The sequence below is a fragment of the Tursiops truncatus genome, chromosome 1 (assembly GCF_011762595.2).
Source record: "Tursiops truncatus isolate mTurTru1 chromosome 1, mTurTru1.mat.Y, whole genome shotgun sequence".
NCBI classification, from domain to species: domain Eukaryota; kingdom Metazoa; phylum Chordata; class Mammalia; order Artiodactyla; family Delphinidae; genus Tursiops; species Tursiops truncatus.
The window spans coordinates 49273333-49293835 of record NC_047034.1 but is presented as its reverse complement, the minus strand read 5'-3'; the positions used below and the strand labels follow the sequence as shown (position 1 = coordinate 49293835).

The 20503-nt window shown below is 40.8% G+C and overlaps 1 protein-coding gene and 1 pseudogene across 1 annotated transcript in view; one reads left to right on the top strand and one right to left on the bottom strand.

Moving 5' to 3' along the window:
* The window catches only part of LOC101332786 (guanylate kinase pseudogene), a 29238-nt pseudogene extending 27785 nt beyond the window's left edge, over positions 1 to 1453 (bottom strand).
* A 9102-nt stretch (positions 1454 to 10555) lies between these two features.
* The window catches only part of XPR1 (xenotropic and polytropic retrovirus receptor 1), a 202638-nt gene continuing 192690 nt past the window's right edge, over positions 10556 to 20503 (top strand). The window contains exon 1 of the mRNA XM_019918601.2: positions 10556 to 10828. Within this exon, the coding sequence (XP_019774160.1) occupies positions 10760 to 10828 (69 nt within the window). The 5' untranslated portion in view covers positions 10556 to 10759. The remainder of the gene's footprint in view (positions 10829 to 20503) is intronic.

Here is a 20503-nt window from a genome sequence, read left to right as displayed (position 1 = left end):
GGTGATGGGATACGTGGAGAGACCAGTGAAATCCATAGACATCTTTCCTTTCTCTCACTTCTTTCTTTCGTAGAAGCAATATTAAATGGGACACTGTGACAGTAAATAAAAATGTTCACAGACGGTATTGCTGGCAAAAACATAGCTGGCAGAAAAGACAAATCCATATCTAGAATTATTACTTACTCTAGTGAGAATAAATGAATTCTTCTGTCCCCAACTCCCATGATGGAAAAAGATCAATGTAATCAGTCTTGCACCAGGTATTTGACTGGTCTATCTCTACTCCAAATATGGGACTCATCCCAAATTATATTAGGGACTCAGTGTTGTTCCCTATAAGCAGTTGACAGATCAGCCTTGGTGAGGGAAAGACAATATTTTTGAGCCCCTGCATATCCTCCATCCCTGCTACGATGACCATTTGATCCATGAGCCCATTAAACAAGCCCCATTCATAAAAATTCTTATATGTATCTGATTATTGAGTACCTCCTTGGCAACAGCGGCAGGCAAAGTTCTTAATCGCTATGACCCATCCAGGGTGCTTGGTTATAAACAGGAAAATCTGACTCCGGTTAACTTAAACAGAAATAGATTTTATTGGATTGTTTTGGGTTGCTCACATTATCTATATGAAGGCTTGTAAACGAGTCTAAGAAAAAGGCAGAAGCCAAGAAAAGCTTATAGCCGAGAACAGAACAGAGGTCACGCCAGAGAAACAATCAGGTCAGGACGCTGCCTTTGACAGTCCAGTTTTTGGACGCTTGATGCCGTTTTCACTGCTAGACTTGAAATCTGCTGCAGCCTCTGAGAATATGCTCCACCTGTTGCCATGTCTTTGATTACTTCCACATGAGACTATATTCCTGGCAGAAGCATCTGTTTGGACAAACATGAGCCACCTACTTCCTGCCAAAGAGCCGGGATAGGGATATCTGCCCACTTTACACCTAGTGGGAGCTGGGGTCTTGCCTCTTATCAAGTCCTAAGGGATGGGGGTATCCCACCATCTAGGAAGGTAGCTCCCAAACCTGGCAACAAATCGGCCATACCTTCCAAACCTCAGTTTTCTCATCTGTACAATGAAAAATATCCCTTTTTTACTGTTATCCTTTGCTATGTTTTAACCTAATATACTTTTTTTTAACCTAATGTACTTTTAATCCTTATCCATTGCTATGAGGATTGAATTAAATAATGCATGTGAAGTACAACAAATCTTGGTTGTTGTTATTTTGTTTCCATTTGTACCTCAGTATCTTTATCTCCTTGTCCTAAGATGTTTTCTGCAATTCCTAACCTTGGAACTGTCCTTTCCTTCAATTCCTGCTCCTAGACTGCTGAACACTGCTGGAAAATCTGACAAAATCTTTCTAGTTGATTCTGTTGCAAGTGAATAGTTTCTATACTCAGTGCTACTTGCATACCTCTTGTCCAACTCTGCTCCCATTTTCCCAAGCAAATGAACTTGTCTCCTTAGAGACAATTCCTTCCCCTCCAACTACAAAGTTATGTATGTCTACCCCAATCATTACTATCACCCCCAACCCCAAGTCTCAAATGATGTCAAGTGTCTCCTCCCTTTAATCCTTTGTCTACACTCTTCTGCTTTCTCTGGGCCCTTGCTTGAGTTTTCATCCCCTGGATTTTCTCTATCTCTCAGTCCACTGGTTTCTTTCTTGTGGCTTGCAGTATCAAATGCTGCAGAGATACTTTTTTGTACTCATTGGACATCACTTGTTCTGGAATTATTTAAACAGAACACTTACTGTTTTTGTAGGTTTGATAAATACACTTTGTAAAAATTGAAAGCAACATAGAAAAATACGAGTAAAAATCCCTTGAAATCTCTAACCCAGAGGTAACCATTCTGAACATCCTTCTTGAACCTGTATCACTATCAAATATGTGTATTTTATGTCTGGTTTTACACAGAAAATTTATGTGCACTTTCTTTCCTGTATAATCATTTTTCTTTCTACGCTGAATCACCTCCACCAGAATACATACATGCTGTTATCTTACTGTTATTTCTCCCATTAAAAAACCCCCTCTGTTATCATATTCCAATTCAACTATTACCTTATTACTCTATTCCCCCTTTATAGAAACATTTCCTGAAAGAATGATCAATTCTCACTGTATTGGCTTCTTCTCAGCCTAATTTCTTCTTGTCAGTTTCCTTTGTGGCTTCCTCCTCACCTTCCCAGCGTTTACGCATTGGAGTATCCCAGGCATCTGTCTTTAGATCTCTTCTCTTTTCTATCTACACTCATTTTCTGGGCAATCCCATGGGTTGTTCTGCATATCATTTTTATTCTGTTGACTCACAAACTTATATCTTGACCCAGGGCCTCTCTGATGACCTCCAAACTCTAAATTGCCTATTGGACATTTCCACCTCTGTGCCTGACAGGCATAGCACACCCCGAACTGAACTTTTGAGTTTCACCCTCCACCCCCAACCCTGCTTCTTCGGCAATATCCCCCAATCCCATTCTAATTACTCAGGCAGAAGACCTTGGAGTCATCCTTGATGCCTCTTTTTTGCTCACATCCCACATTTAAACCACCAGTAAATCCTGTTGACTCTATCTTCAAAATACATTCAATTTCCAACCACTCCTCATCCTCTCCAACGCTAACCTCCTGATCCAAATCGCCATCATATGTCCCTTGGGTTATTACAATACCATCTTTACCAGTGTTCCCATGTTGTGGGTTGACTTGTGTCCCCCCAAAAAAAGATATGTTGAAATTCTAACCCCCCAGTACATGTGAATGTGTTCTTATTTGGAAATAGGGTCTTTTCAGATGTAATCAATTTATGATGAGGTCATAATTCAATTAGGGTGGACCCTAATCCAATAAGACCGTTGTCCTCATAAGAAAAGAAAACAGACACAAGGAGGGCGAACAGCTCTGTGAAGAGTCAGAGACACATTAGGAGAACATCATTTGATGATGGAGGCAGAGACTGGAGTTAAGTGGTTGCAAGCCAATGAACACCAAGGATTGCCAGCCACAGTAGAAACGAGAAGAAAGGCACAGAAGAGATTCACCAGGTTTAAGAGCTGCTGACAGAGAGTAAGCCTGCTGAAACCTTGATTCTGGACTTCTAACTTCAAGTACTGTGAGAGAATAATTTTTTGTTGTTTTAAGTCACCCAGTTTGTGGTAATTTGTTAAAACAGCCCTAGGAAACTTACCCACCTTGCTTTTTCTTCTTCTCCTCTGAAGACTGTTTTTCACACAGCAAAAAATATATATAATTTATCTGATTGATGATGTCACTCAAAAACCTACATTTCCTCATAAAGTTAAACATAGAATTACCACATGATTCAGCAATTCCACTGCTACATATATGCCCCAAAGAATTTAAAGCAAGGATTCAACTTATACTTGTACACCAGTGATCACAGCAGCATTATTCAGAATAGTCAAAAGGTGGAAATCCTAATGTCCATCAACAGGTGAATGGTATATTTTGTTTACAACTAACAAATGGTAACGATGGAATATTATTCAGACTTAAAAATGAAGTGCTGATGCATGCTACAACATGGATGAACCCTGAAGAGATTATGCTAAGTGAAATAAGCCAAACACAGAAGGACAAATATTGTATGATTCCACATATACGAGGTACTTAGAATAGGAAAATTCAGAGACAGAAAGTAAAATAGAATTTACCAGGGGCTGGAGGGAGGGTGGAATAGGAATTATTATTTAATGGGTATAGAGTTTCCATTTGGGATTATGCAAATGTTCTGGAAATAGATAGTGATGATGGTTGTACAATATTGTGAATGAATTTAGTGACACTGGATTGTACACTTAAAATATGGTTAAAATGGAAAATTTTATGTTCTGTATATTTTACCACGATTTTTAGAAATGCATGAAAAAAAGGTGGTTATTACTACATGTAAAGGAAAACAAACAAACACACAAACTCAAAACAAAAGAAACAAAAGAATCTCCAATGTCCTCAATTCACTCAGAGCCCAAGTCTTTATCTTGGCCCTAAGCCTTCTCAGGCCCTAAGCAATTTGGCTCCTGACTACCTCTCTGACCTTCTGTCTCCCTGAAACACTCTTTAACCACATTGGCATCTTTGTTTCTCAGCACATTTTAACCTCAGGGCCTTTGCACTTGCCGATTCCTCTGCTTTGATTCCTACTCTCCTATCCAACTCCCATCTTCAACCCATATCTACATAGTTCTCTCCTTCCTTCCCTTCAGAACTCTGATTAAAAATCACCTCATCAGTAAGGCCTTTCCTGACTCCCCTATATAAGATTACATAACAATCTTTCTATCTCTTACTCTGCTTTACTTTTCTCCATGCACTTCTCTCTGCATACTTGTTTATTGTTTGTATCCTCTCATTTGACAGCAAGCTCCAGGAAGCCAAGGACTTTGTTTTATTCACTGCTCTATCTAGAGCAGTGATAGTAGTAGCTGCTCAGTAAGTATTTGTTGAATGAATGAATGACTATTATAATATTCTTTTGTAACTTGCAAAATACACTTCTCGCTCCTTAAAAAAAAAAAAAAACTCAAGGTGTACTTAATCAAAATTGTGTTGAAATAAAGATATTTATAGAAATAAATGAATTGGATCATTTGAAACTTCATTTATAAATTCTTTATGTCAGTTTTTTTTTTCGGTGGGGAGAGAGGGGTGTTTAGTCCCCTGGTGCTATTGTTTTAAATGTTTTCAGGCTGTGAAAACTTTTGAGAAATGATGTTGATCCTTTCTCCAGAAAAATATTCCAATAACACACAAAGTTTTGCATGTAATTTTATGGGCGCTATGGGCCACCTGAAGCCCATCTATTGAACCCTTTTAGATCTATAAACCTATCATATTTTATAGTTAGACTGGGCCTCCTATAATTCAAAGCCTGAGCTCTACTGAGAACATCATCTTCACTGCTAGGCCATCTTAGCTTATTCAGCTTCAGTGGGAAGTGTAGCTTAAGATTTGATCTCTCTGCAGGTCAGTTCTACACCTTTCAGCATGATCACTAACCTCATTTGCTCAAGCAACAGTTTGACTTTATATTTATCACACATAATTCTAAGTTTTAGAAGAGTTACTTTGTGGTAAGTATAACTGTTCCCAAACTTAGAATTACATGTGATAAATATAAAGTGTTCAGACTTAGCACTTGTGAATTTCTAGATAAACTGCTGAGTACACTAGTAAATTCTCACTCATGGTCCTACAACATGCACACAGAGTAATGACAATTTAGGATATACAAAAACCAAATGCTGTACACTGCTCAGCCTTCTGTAGCCCTTCATGCTATGGAAGCTACTTTCTCTGAGGTCACTAGTAAGTCTTTAATTGCTAAACCCAATGGCTTAGAAGTCATCCTACTCAACCTCTCTATAACATCTGACAATGTTGACCACTGCTTCCTTGGCACAATTTTCATCGTTTTATGGCTTCCTTGACACTTGCTTCTCCTTATTGTTTTGCTGCCCACTCTGGCCTCACCCCAGCCTCTTTCCTTGTCCCATCTTCTTTATCAGGCTCATACCTGGATGTTCCCTTGGACCCCTTTCCATTTCAGTGTATACTCTCTCCCTGGGCAGACTTACCAGGACTTAATCATCATCTAAAGGTGAACGGCTCCCCAGGCCTTCAGCGCTACCTTCTTCTTCCAGAGCTCTAGATCAGTATTTCCAACTGGAGTACTGTGTGTCTCACAAATTCTAACTACTTAACACATCCAACAATGCCCCAAACCTGCTCTCCACGTCCTTATCTCAGTTCGTGGCAGCAGCATCTACCCAGTCACTACGGTTAGAGTCACACATCACACCTCCTTTCTGTCCATCACTGTGGCTGGCTTGGGTTGTTGCATCAACAGTCAACATAACATGGTGGTTAAGAGTAAGGACTCTGGAGCTGGATTGCCAGGGTTCAAACCCAGCTCTACTACTTGCTGAGTGGTTGACCTTGAGCAAGATTCTTAACTGCTCTGTCTCAGTTTACTCACATCTAAAATGAGATGAGTGATAGTAGCTACCTCCTGGGGTCTCTGTGGGGATTAAATAAGTTCGTATTTGTGAAGCATTTAGAACAGTGTCTGTCACAGAGTAAATGCTACATAGGTGCTTGTTAGTAAATTGGTTACTGGTTTGTCCCTACTCTAGTCCATTCTTCACACCGCTAACAGAGGTTTTCGAGGGGCTGCCAGTTACTGAGTGGTCAACCAGAGGTCAGTCATTATGCTAAGTGCTTTATGTACAGAATTTCATTTAATCTTCATAACTACCTGTCAGGGAAGTGCTATTATTCCCATTTGAGAGATGAGGAAACTGAGGCATTAAGCGCTAATGTACTTGGCCCAAAGTCACACACTATAAATGTCAGAGTTGGGATTTTAATTCAGGTCTGTCTATTCCCAGAGCCATAGTTCAAAACCAGGAAGCCATACTACACTGCTTTCCCAAGGCAGAGTTAGTCACTGCATAGACTTCAAAGATCCCGCACTGCCTATGCTGTCATGATCTATTCCTGTACAATTTTATTCCAACTTAACTTTATTTCCTGCAATTTCCCTCTATGTGGCTGTCCTTTCCTTCCTCTTTCCTTCTCTCGTTCCCTTCTTTCCTTCCTTCTTTCTTTTCTTCATCAACATTTATCGAATGCTTGAATGCCAGGCACCACGCTAAATTAGAGAAAACGAGAGAAAAGAGCAATTTGTCTTCAAGGAGCTCATAGTCTGACGCAAATTATTATTGACAATACAGTGAGGAGAGTGCACCGGGGGATGTGGGAGCCAGAATGGGTAAGGGAGGTAAGGGGATGGGGACAGTTTCTTTGAGGCAGGGACATTTAGCTGCCTTAAAGGATATTCTGGTCAGACAACTTCTTGCCATTCTCTAACAGCCCTGAATTCTCTTTGCTTTTTGCCTTTGAGATCTTTGGAGGTGTCTTTCTCCCTGTCAGATAGTTGTTTAAGACTGTATTTGAAAGCCACTTTTTCTGGGATACCCTCCTTCCCTTCCTAGTCAGCTGAATGTGTCCTTGTAGATACCTCAGTTACAGTGCATATCACATTGTAATCTAGATATTGGCCTATCTGCCTGTCTATCTGACTGGATTTTGATGTCCAAGGAAAATACAGTCTTATTTATTTATTTATTTTTATAAATTTCTTTATTTACTTATTTATTTTTGGCTGCATTGGGTCTTCGTTGCTGCTCGTGGGCTTTCTCTAGTTGCGGTGAGCGGGGGCTACTATTGGTTGTGGTGCACAGGCTTCTCATTGCAGTGGCTTCTCTTGTTGTAGAGCACGGGCTCTAGAGTGTAGGCTCAGTAGCTGTGGCGCAGGGGCTTAGTTGCTCTGCAGCATGTGGGATCTTCCCGGACCAGGGCTCGAACCCGTGTCCCCTGCATTGGCTGGCGGATTCTTAACCACTGCATCACCAGGGAAGCCCTATTTTTGAACTGTCCTTCATTCCCAAAGTGGCATGGCTGGCATATCATAGTGTTCAGTAAAATTTTGATGAATGAAGAGTTATTTGCCTATTTACAAAAGAAAGTGTAAGAGTTACTTCTGATTCAGACTAAAACTATTCAGATTATCATTCTTAGTACCTTAGCACAGTACTCTGTAGAAAGTAGGTTTTCAATAAATACTAAGTATTTGATTGTTCTGTCAATGAACTATCTGAAGTAATGCTAGGAATAGGAAACTTATTATTAAATTTAATTCTGTAGATAAACTAAGATTTTCAGGCCCAACTGAGTCTTGGGGCTCTGGATCCAGCATAAGAAAAATTAAGAATTATTGGTAATAGTATTGAGGATTTCCTGTCTTCTCTGGGTTGAGTCATGGTTCCAGAATCTTGCGCACAGTTAAGGTACCAAGGTATGGTGCTGTTGGGAGCTGGATGCCACGGTCTACAGGAGTTGCTGCCAAGAGTCTACCATTCTTCCATCATCAAAGAGTCTACAAATAATAACTGCTGGAGAGGGTGTGGAGTAAAGAGAACCCTCCTACACTGTTGGTGGGAATGTAAATTGGTGCAGCCACTATGGAGAACAGTACGGAGGTTCCTTACAAAACTAAAAATAGAGCTACCATATGATCCTGTAATACCATTTCCCACTCCTGGGCATATATCTGGAGAAAACCATAATTTAAAACGATACATGCACCCCAATGTTCCCAGCAGCACTATTTACAATTATCGAGACATGGAAGCAACCTAAATGTCCATCAACAGATGAGTAAAGATGTGGGGTGTGTGTGTGTGTGTGTGTGTGTGTGTGTGTGTGTGTGTGTATAATGGAATATTACTCAGCCATAAAAAAGAATGAAATAATGCCATTTGCAGCAACATGGATGGAGCTAGAGATTATCATACGAAGTGAAGTAAGTCAGACAGAGAAAGATAAATACCATATGATGTCACTTATATGCAGAATCTAAAAAAATGATACAAAGGAACTTATTTACAAAACAGAAACAGACTCACAGACGTAGAAAACAAACTTATATAACCAAAGGGGAAACAGGCGGAGGGATAAATTAGGGATTTGGGATTAACAGATACACACTACTATACATAAAACAGATAAACAAGGACCTACTGTATAGCACAGGGAACTATATTCAATAGCTTACTATAACCTATAATGGAAAAGAATCTGAAAAAGAAGATTCTATATCTACATGTGAATCACTTTGCTGTACACCTGAAACATTGTAAATCAACTCTACTTCAATTAAAAAAAAAGAGTCTACCATTCTAGTCTATACTTGGTAAAGGCCCACAATCTCTTTTGCAGCTGCTCCTGGTTCTGTCTTCCTAGGCACACCATGCAGTTATTATCTCTCTGTGGTTGTGCCTCCTTCCTGGGAGCCTAGCCCTCTCTTGCTGTCTTTTTTCTCCTGACAACCTTTACCTCCAGTAGAGGGGAATTGTTATGGAGGGCAGCAGGGTATAGTGCTGAGCTGAGAGGAGTCCTCACTCCTTCTCCTATTCTTCTTCTTTTTTTGACCCTGATTACCCTTTCACCCAAGGTTGAGGCTTTTTTGTACAATAAAAGTCAGAAAGACTCATAGCCTATGCCTGTTTTCCATCATGCATCACCCCTGTCCTGAGGAAATAATTGCGGAATCCCTACTGGCATGAATTAAGAGGAAGGGGAAAGGGGAAAAAACACATGGAAAAAAAAAAAAAGCCAACAGTAGATGTTGATAACTAAGAGTACTGTCTCGGTCATGGTTGTCCGCTAGTCTTTGGACATCCTCAAAATTGTGAGAATTAAAGGACAAGGTACTGTACGTATAAGGGGTTTAGAATAATGTTTGTTACATGGACAGTAAGTGCTTAACAAATGTTAGTTATTATTATCCAGGGCTCCTCTACTCAGGGAAGGACCTTGGTTAGTGTCCCAAATCAGGTCCTCCAGGACAATCACTCCCATGCTCAAAGTAGTGCCAAGCTGTGTGTGTGATCTATTCTCCATTCTCCTCGAGGACAGTCAGCCTGGGTGCTGGATCCATGTCTGGTCTCCCTGAGGGTAGAGATCCAACCGTAACTCTAGAGGATTCTCTTTCCTCCCAACATTGGTTACCCTCTCAGCCCCACTCCTAATCTCCAGGAAGCTAAGTCACAAGTCCAGCTGGTACCCACAATCCTGGTTTGGGCCCAGGTGTTTTTGCTGGCCTTTCTGGTAGCCCCGGGACTAGATAATTACATTGAAATTCAGAAGCAGCATGCAATTCTTGGCACTGACGTCTTTAATTAAATTCAACAAGCATTTATTGAGCACCTAGAGCATGTAAAATAGGATTCCTTTAAATACATGTGGCCCTTAACTATTTAGTCTGTTTTAGTTACTCAGTTTGGATTAATGTTGATCCATCATTGAGGGTTTTATGAAGAATAAATATCAAAATGGAAAAAACGTTTGCACAAATCTTTTTTTTTTTTTAATATAGTTATTTATTTTATTTATTTTTGGTTGTCTTGGTTGCTGCTTTCTCTAGTTGTGGCGAGCGGGTGATACTCTTCGTTGTGGTGCGTGGGCTTCTCATTGTGGTGGCTTCTCTTGTTGCAGAGCACAGGCTCTAGGTGCATAGGCTTCAGTAGTTGTGGCACGCAGGCTCAGTAGTTGCCGCCCACTGGCTTAGTTGCTCCGAGCTTTGGAGATTTTCCTGGACCAGGGCTCGAACATGTGTCTGCTGAATTGGCAGGCAGATTCTTAACCACTGCGCCACCACAGAAGCCCTGCACAAATCTTTGAAAATATAAACGTCTTGTGTGGATTATTGTTGCTACAGTATTAATATTAATTGCAATAACAGCACTGCTGCTTCCCAGGCTGGCGGTAAAGAGCAGCTGTAAGGCCCACAGGCGCCAGACGTAAGAGGTCAGGGGAGGTGCCTTCAGCACGTCCGGCCCAGAAGGGGCGGAGCCTTGAGGAATGTACGCAAAGCCCGCCCCTTACTCCGCCCCCTTCGTCGGTGCGCGTAGGCGGTTACCATGGCGATGACGTATAGAGGGCGGGGCGGGGCGGGGCTATGGAGAGGAGGAGGAAGATGGCGGGAGGGCGGCTCTGAGGAGACCTCGGCGGCGGCGGAGGAGGAGAGAAGCGCATCGCCGCGCCGCGCCGGGGCCCATGTGGGGAGGAGTCGGAGTCGCTGTTGCCGCCGCCGCCGCCGCCGCCGCCTGTAACTGCTGGATCCGAGTGGGAGTGAGGGGGAGACGGCAGGATGAAGTTCGCCGAGCACCTCTCCGCGCACATCACTCCCGAGTGGAGGAAGCAATACATCCAGTATGAGGTACCGGCAGCGGCCGGGTAGTGGGAGGACTCGGAGGGGCCACCATCTCGCCAGTCCCGACCTCCACCGCCGCCTTCCGCTCCTGCTGCTTCCCCGCGGACTTTGACCCGGTGCGGCGGGGAGCCACTGCGGCATCCCCGCCGCGGCCGGCCCCCTCCGGGCCCCGCTGACCTTCCCCTCCCCCGCAGCCCCGCTGCCGCCGGAGTAACGGATATGCGGGCGGCGGACCGGGAGGGACGGCACAGCCGGTCGGGGCTGGGGAATGGTGGTGGGAGGGCGAGCCGCAGGTGGGGGAGTCGGGGTGTAAGGGTAGCCTGGGGTCGCGGCGGTTCCGCGCTAATCCCCTCCTCCCGCTCACCCTGACCTCTGGTTCCTACCCTGGGCGAGCGCCCCCTCGCCAAGGTTAGGTCTTGTTTCTCTCTGCTCACCTCTCACCAAGGAATCCTTCTCTTCCCAGATAAGCCCCTCTAGTGATTTCCTTCATTCCACAGAGCCCTTCAGCTTTCCCCCACTTGCCCACTGTTGACAAAGGCTTTGTTAACAGCGTTGAAACTTGATTTAAATGTGTATCACACATGCGGTGGTTACAGTATGCAAACGTATCGTAATCAACTATTTTGTTTTGATAAAAAGACGGTGATTCGTTTTTTCACTAATTTAATGAAGTATATAAAGTAATCATATCTTTGGTTTTGGCTCTTCTGTTGTTTTGGAATGGAGTGAAGGGGAAGAGGAAGGAAGAAAGAGAAGGGAGTTATTAAAATTTTAAGGTTTTCTTTCCTAAAATTTTTGTTAGCTAGGGAGAAAAGTACCATCTTGTAAACAATGTACTTTGAAAACATACCTGTGTTATTACAGAAATCATGGCCCTCCTCACCCTTAATTTCTGTGATAACTGCTCCTGAAAGGTATTTAATAGATAGTGATAAGGAACCTTACACTAATAAAAAGAAAAGTGAAGATAACGAGCTCATTTATATTTTCAGAAGCCAAGATACCTGAAGGGCTTTAAGCATTGCAATAGGTATTCTCAGTGGCTGGCAGTTCAGCTCCTGGATAGAGAAAGACTTAATCTGTAACCTCCAGGAATTCACATCTATGTTATGTGCAGGAACAAAGAGTATAAAATCAATATGAACACAAATATTCTAGCTAGGTTTTATAAATTGAGATATTTCGCTTTTCTATTTAATTTCTGTTTTAAGTTCATTGATAGGATGTTTAGGCAACAACGCGGGTTTATTTATTCGTATAACAGTTGTAATAATTGAAGAAAAGGAAAGGGATGTAAGTAGGTTAAACAACCTTGAAGATTGTAAAATAAATTCACATTGTAACATACAGTATTTGAGTATTGCCAGAAGTGAAAGGCCTAAAATTATGAATGCTTTCTTTAAACTTAATTTTCTTGTAGTGTTTTGTGGCTACATTTTGTAAGAATGAAATAAGGGATTAGCTTTTCAGCCTGTAGAGTTTTTGATTTATTGTTTCTAATAACATTTGGTCAGTTTTAAAACCTTGGCTAGAGTCCAGATGATGGTTTTTATTGAAAGGAAGGTATTGGTCTTTCATCTTTCTAGTAGTAATTTTCAGCACCACTGCTAGTTCTTCATAGAACACAGCATGCTGAAGCAACATCTTATATTTGTTATATAGTATGGAATGCTTCATTTGGGGAGAAGTAATAGTGGCTGATTGTATGCTATGATTCATTTTAAGTATTACAGCACTTAACTGTTTCATAGAATTGTATTAATCTGGAATACAGTTTCTGGGGCTGGAAGGAGAAGCATAAGATTTAGTTTGAAGATGAAATTACCTCTTGATTTATAATGTCAGCTTTGTGGCTGGAGTCATTCTGGGACTCTTCATTCACATACTCCATTTGGACATTAGTCCTAAATGGTTACTTTAGTTTGGTCAGAGAGGAGAGGAACACATTTCAAATGTGTGACTGCGTTATCTTTCCTAGGCCAATTAGAAATTATTTTTTGAAAAGTTCATTAACTGTTGAAATTTTATTCTGCAGAGGGTCCCTACTATGTGACTCCTGTTGTGGAAAAGCTCATTGTTTGGTAGGCAAAACTAATAAGGAGCACTTTTCTTTGTGAATTGGAGCCATTAAAGACATTTTTTATAGGGTTGGGGTCTGTGTGTTGTATACTATTTCTCAAGAGCTGGTGCTGTTCCTTTAAAAATAGTTAAAGGGGCATAAATAAGCGTCTTTAGAGTCTAGGAATTTTGGCAGCTTAAAACTTTGGGGAAAAAAGGACATCATAAAAGATGTTAGCATTTGCTAGAGAAAAGAACCTTCTCATAGTGCAGTAACATGTTTCTCATATGTGAAGATGATGCTCTTGAAACACTTAGTAGACCAGACACTTGAATTTGTTTTTCAAGTACTGGTGATGAAATTTGGGTGTATTACTCCTGATTTCTTGTGTAGGCTGCTTTCTAGTGCTGTGAACGACTATGAACTGTTCAGCTTCTTTGGTTTTATGTCATTTTGCTATATTAAATTTTACTTGAAATAAGCAGAGAATTAGGTTGAAGCTGAAAATGTTGTTTTACATCTCCGATTATATGTATTATTGTGTACACACGGTCATACAATAAGTGCTAGTTCTTATACACGTTCATCATGAGGCCATGGGGACAGTCTTTTTGCCTTTCCAGGGTTCTTTCCTCTTTCATAAAATAAGAATATAGGGCCAGAGCTTTTCAAGTTCTGTTGTAGTTCATAGGTTTTTTGTATTTTTTAAAATTAATTTAATTTATTTAGTGGCTGCGCTGGGTCTTCGCCTCTGTGTGCGGGCTCTCTCTAGCTGCGACGTGCAGCTTCGTTGCGGTGCGTGAGCCTTTCATTGTGGTGGCTTCTCTTGTTGCGGAGCACGGGCTCCAGGCACGTGCCCTCAGTAGTTGTGGATTGCGGGCTCCAGAGAAAAGACTCCGCAGTTGCGGCGCACGGCCTCAGTTGCTCCGCGGCATGTGGGATCTTCCCAGACCAGGACTTGAACCCGTGTCCCCTGCATTGGCAGGCGGATTCTTAACCACTGCACTACCAGGGAAGTCCCAGTTCATAGGGTTTTTTTTTTGTTTTTGTTTTTTGCGGTACGTGGGCCTCTCACTGCTGTGGCCTCTCCCGCCACGGAGCACAGGCTCTGGATGCGCAGGCCCAGCGGCCATGTCTCACGGGCCCAGCCGCCCCGCGGCATGTGGGATCCTCCCGGACCGGGGCACGAACCCGTGTCCCCTGCATCAGCAGGCGGACTCTCAACCACTGCGCCACCAGGGAAGCCCACCCCCATAGGTTTTTGATTTAACTTTTAATGGATTTCGTTTTTTGGATTGTTAAAATTATTGTTAGTGATCCATCAATATCCTGAAAATTATCAGTTTCTAATTTAAAAATGAATTGTGGCGTTCACAGACTTGGTCTTCATAGGCAGAATAACAGAGCATAAAAGAATAGAGCAACATGGAGAAACCATATAAAGAAAATCAGTTTGATCCATTTGTGAATAGTTTTTACAAACAACAAACACAAATGGGAAGAGACTACTATCCCTGTTTCCAATAATCTATTTGAGTGTAAATCTTGGCATATAAGATAAGACATCAATAAAGCTTTATAAGAGTACTTTTTTTTCTTTTAATTTATTTATTTTTGGCTGCGTTGGGTCTTTGTTGCTGCATGCGGGCTTTCTCTGGTTGCCATGAGTGGGGGCTACTCTTTGTCGCGGTGTGTGGGCTTCTCATTGCAGTGGCTTCTCTTGTTGCAGAGCACAGTCTCTAGGCACGCAGACTTAAGTAGTTGTGGCTCGCGGTCTACTGAGCACAGGCTCAGTAGCTGTGGCGCACGGGCTTAGTTGCTCCACAGCATGTGGGATCTTCCTGGACCAGGGCTCGAACCCGTGTCCCCTGCGTTGGCAGGCGGATTCTTAACCACTGCGCCACCAGGGAAGCCCCAAAGAGTACTTTTTAAAATTTAGTATCAGTGATTGTATATTTTAGAGTTCTGTAATTGATTAATCAAAATTAATTTAGACCAGTTTCAACCAAATAGGCTAGTATGACCATGTTAATATTTTACAGAATATTAGCAAAAGAAGCAAATATATTTGGTGCCTTAGGCTGCTGACTTGTATTTTCTTCCCTAGGGTCCTGTGCTGCTTTGGTTTCTCAGGAACCAGGAATTGTTTTTTCAGTGTACGCTGTAGTTTTGTAAGGTACTAAAATAATGAGGTATCTAAATTTCAGGACTTTAGAGTTAAAAGGGAATTGAGAGATTATCTGCCTCCTTGTTTTTTTTCCAGGCAAGGAAACTAAGGTCCAGAAAGGTTAAGTTATTTATTTGTCCAGGATCATATATAGATAGCTAGTCTCTTGAGCACAGATGTGTAAGCATTGGGAGTCAGGTCACCCAGACTGTGTGACCCTGACGAAATCACTTCCTCTTTCTGGGCTTTAGGTTCTTCATCTGTAAAGTGAGAGAATTGGACTTGATGGTTTCTAAGCTCACAGCCCTCTATTTTCTAAGGACCCATATAGCTCCAAATTTCTGTACATTTTTATGGTTTCATTATGTTTTACATATGAAGAGGACAGAACTTAAAGCATTACTATTAATATCATCCTTTTAAATTAATAGTCTCCTTTCAAATAATTTAAATGATATTTTAATCTGTGACTGGAAAGCTGACCCAGTGAAGCTTTTATTTAACTTAAGTAAAAAGTGATGGTCATAGTTTAATTTTTTGTTGCAAGATTTGGGAAGGGATTTTCCATAAACTGTATATCCCTTATTTTCAAGTGTAAGGAAACACTGCCATAACATTATTGTGATTTTCATTTATAGAACTCTCCCATGAGAACACTTGTGTTGCAGGCTTCAATTTCCCAAAGGTATTATGTTAATTAGTTACGGTTAACTTGCCTTGCTGGAACTTGTTTGAAATTTCCAGTTTGGCCACCCGATGGGGCACAAACCACACTTCTTCTTTTAGGCACTTCGGCAAATGAAAGTACAATATAGCATATTTAAAATAACATTTGTAAATGAGTATGGCAGTAAGATGCCTGGCATATACAAATGTTTCTTAAGTGAGTGAATGAATGTTGTATAAAACAGGAAGTTATTACTGTTCTTTATTATCTTTGTATAATAAAGTACGTTAGGTTAAGTGTCCTGGAAAGATTACACTTGTCCATCCATCCCTGAAGGTTGGTTTTGGATCAGTTTTTGAGTGAAGGCCCAGATCATAAGAACATAAGACTCTTATTTGACCCGAGGTGACCATGGAAAATCAGTCCTGACTTCAAATCCAATTCTAATCTGAAAAGCATTTGAGACTGATTGAGTTGTGCTGGCTAGATGTTGCAAGTATATTTGCATCATAGCCCCCGAAGGAGAGTACCCAACACTCCCATGGAGTAAGAGAAGGTAGTTTTAGATGGCTTAATTATATTCATTTTTATGCATATGACAAGAAGAAATGAAATTTTACTTATATTGAATAAGTGGATTGATGCAATGACCTTGTTTAGGAGGTAGTCTGAGGGAAAGAGAGACAAGAATTGCTAATAGTTTTCTCACTTGTTTGTTCACTTTCAGCAAATAGCAATTAATCCAGTTTATGGGTGCATAGTTAAGATGAATTTATGGATATTATTTAGTTTTGACTAAACTAACTCTTATAAAATGGATGTGACTTAAAAAGACTCTTGTAAAGAAGCCTCAACAGCAGTACCAGCCATAACAGCATAATGCAAGCACATGTGAACAACAAGAAAATGGCAGAGCTGACAATTCTACTTCTAGTACTAGCTTTTTGTCAACCAAATTACAGAAAAAACAATGGTACTTTAATAGACCTGACAAGACGTTTGCCAAAAAGTTTCAAAATAATTAAGATAATTCTTTGAAATAAGATTTTACATCCTTTGTCATCCACAGTGAACACCCTAAATGTATGTTATGTGTTAGAGTTTTCTGCCTTTGTGAGGTCTGTTTTCCAGCTTATAGCCATTATAATCAAGTTTCAAAATTAAGTGAATCCTGAAGTTTGAACTAGGCCTTTGAGATACTAAAAACTAAGATTTTAAAAAGTAATGAACTTTTTCTGTTAGGTTGTTCTTTAAAAGTATTGTTATTGATAATTTCTTAAGAGAAATTAAAAATATTTTCACATTATTCACAAATGAAAGTTTAAATTATTTATTTTATTATTGTCTCATCTTTTAAAACTTCCACTTAAAAAAGTTCTGAGTTTTATAATGTACACAGTTGTAGAAGGAGATAATTTATAAACAAAGGTACATATATTGGAGGCGCATAGTAAACTTTTTTTTTTTTTTTTTTTTTGCGGTATGCGGGCCTCTCACTGCTGTGGCCTCTCCTGTTGCGGAGCACAGGCTCCAGATGCGCAGGCCCAGCGGCCTTGGCTCACGGGCCCAGCTGCTCCGCGGCATGCGGGATCCTCCCGGACCGGGGCACAAACCCGTGTCCCCTGCATCGGCAGGCGGACTCTCAACCACTGCGCCACCAGGGAAGCCCCCCTTTTTTTTTTTAATAGTGATATGACATAAAAATAGTTTGGAAGATTTTTCTCAAGTTGTATAGCTTAACTGCAGGTGGTTTGTGGGTTGCTTGGTATTTAATTGGCCTTTGGGATTGAGAGATTGTCAGAATTCACTAGGATTCTTGCCCAGTTGTATTTTCCTTTTCAGTTCTTCCCCTTACCTAGTAAATGCTAAAAGAAGCCAAGTAGGGCCTTCCCTTGCGGTCCAGTGGTTGAGACTTCACCTTCCAGTGCAGGGGGTGTGGGTTCGATCCCTGGTCAGGGAGCTAAGGTCCCACATGCCTCGCGGCCAAAAAACAAAAACATAAAACAGAAGCAGTATTGTAACAAATTCGATAAAGACTTTAAAAAAAACGGTCCACATTTAAAAAAAAAAATCTTTAAAAGAAGCCAAGTAGACAATGTTCGTGAACAAATGCCTTAAAAAATTATTCATTCATTCAACAAATATTTATAGGGGCTCTATTATGTCCTATAGGCTGATAGATTTGTCATTAAATTCTAGCTCTTTTGTTGTCTTAAAAATAGAAAAAAACAAAAAGGAGTATTTTATTTTTTATAAATTTATTTATTTATTTATTTTTGGCTGCATTGGGTCTTCGTTGCTGCGTGCGATTTCTCTAGTTGCGGTGAGCGGGGGCTACTCTTCATTGTGCGGGCTTCTCATTGTGGTGGCTTCTCTTGTTGTGGAGCGTGGGCTCTAGGTGTGTGAGCTTCAGTAGTTGTGGCACATGGACTCAGTAGTTGTGGCTTGCGGGCTCTAAAGTGCAGACTCAGTAGTTGTGGTGCACGGGCTTACTTGTTCCGTGGCATGTGGGATCTTCCTGGACCAGGGATCAAACCCGTGTCCCTTGCATTGGCAGGCAGATTCTTATCCACTGCGCCACCAGGGAAGTCCCAATAAACAGTATTCCTGTGTGTGTGTGTGTATGTGTGTGTTTGGTTTTATATTTTAGTCAGCATAGTGCTTTCAAAATTAAAAATGGTGTAGAAAGGGAAAATTGTAGATTGTGGACTTGGAACATGGTGAAATTTGGATCACTTGTGTAAATAATATGGATTCATAATATGGATGAATTCTCCCTGGCTTTTCAAACGTTTTATGTTATATGCCTTTAAATTTAATTTCTTTATAGGAAGAAATTTGGTTACCTGTTTCTTCCCATCACTAGGCAGGTGTGGTATCTATGGGGACTGATCAGAAAATCCTTAAAAAGTTGTTTATTATAGGTCAGAGGAAAGTTTAATTAACCTGCTGTAAGCATAACTTACAATTTTCATATTGTCTGTAACAGGAGGGACAGTATGTTGATTAAGAAAACATAGTCATTGCTTATTGAAGATGACCTGCAGTATTTGGAAAGACTGTAGACCATGAATAAGGAGATGTAAGTCCTTAGACCCAGTTCTGTCACTGAATAGTCATAAATAATTAGTGAACAAGTGATTTTTTTGAAGATTGAAGGGTGAAATGTAATCATACAGGAAAATGAGAAGCTTTTAGATTATTGTGTGAATTACTTATTTAAGCTAAATTGGTAAAGTTGTAATTCACAGTAATCCAAGTGCTTTGTGTGCTTTTTCTATACCTAAGAGAAGTCCTTTAACTCTTTGGTCTTGGGACCATTTGAAACTCTTAAAAATTATTGAGGATTTCAATGTCTATTGATAATATGCTACATTAGAAATTAAAACTAAGAAATGTCTGAAACACAAGAGTATACAAGCACACCTCTACTAGCCATCAGAGACATGACATCACGTTTCATTTAGCCTCTGGAAAACTCCACTGTGTACTCATGAAAGAATGAGAGTGAAAAAAGCACATGAAGTTGTAGTATTATTATGAAAATAGTTTTGACCTTTTGGCTCCCCTGAAAGGGTTTCTGAGAGTTGCTGCCTTAGAGCACAGGACTCCTTTCAGAATGTTTGGAGATGGCCTGAGAAAAAGCTCTCTAGTCTTAGGAAGCACATAAGAGGATAAAGGAAATCCCATAAGTGAGGATTCTCTGGTGTATCCCACCTGCACAGGATGATAGAGAAAAGAAAGTTGTCTTTCCTGAGATTCCCACTTTCATTCTCTCTTCTTTGAATTGAACTAGTGGAAATGTGGTCCTTTTGTCATTAAGGAGAAAGGAATTAACATTTATTGACCAGTTAGGAACCAGGTGTCATCAGTATGTTACTTCATTTAATCTTCACAACAGTTTTGTGAGATAGATGATTTATTATCTCCATTTTACTGATGAGGAAACCCAGGCTTAGAGAGACTAGTCAATTTGTTCATGCCACACATCTAGTAAGTAGTAGAGCCAGAATTTGAAATCAAATTTGTCACACTTTGGAACTCTTGCTTTTTTATATGCGAATTGTAAATAACAGTGGTGGCAGTAACAGTGCCAGTAACAGTAGCAGTAGCAGGAACAACAGCTGTTATTTATTTTATTTTATTTTTATTTTTGTGGTATGCGGGCCTCTCACCGCTTCGGCCTCTCCCGTTGCGGAGCACAGGCTCTGGACGCGCAGGCCCAGCGGCCAAGGCTCACGGACCCAGCCGCCGCACGGCACGTGGGATCCTCCCAGACCGGGGCACGAACCCGTGTCCCCTGCATCGGCAGGCGGACTCCCAACCACTGCGCCACCAGGGAATCCCCATCAGCTGTTATTTTTTGAGTGCTTATTTTGTCAGTCACTGTGACATTACTTTAAAAACGTTTTCTCTTTATAGTAAGCTGTTTAGGTAGGTTGTTATGTTAGTTATGTTTGTAGATGGGGAACCTAAGTCTTAGAGCCATTAAGTAACTGATTATGTTGAAACTGCTAATTGTGGTTAGCAGAGATGAGACTGAAAGAGCCCCTGCTTTTAATTCCTACATCATACTGCTTTATGAAAGATAAATAAATCCATCCATTTATACGTAAGTACATTTAGGCGTAGTCTTACCTGTTCTCCAGCACCTGCTGAAGTAATGGCTGGTCTATTTTTAGTCCCAGGTCTCAGTCTGCATGGTTTGGAGGTAGTAGAGTATGGTCTGGAGGTCAGAGTTCACCTGTGTTAATTTATTTTTTCCTCAAGATTATCAGTGTAACTATT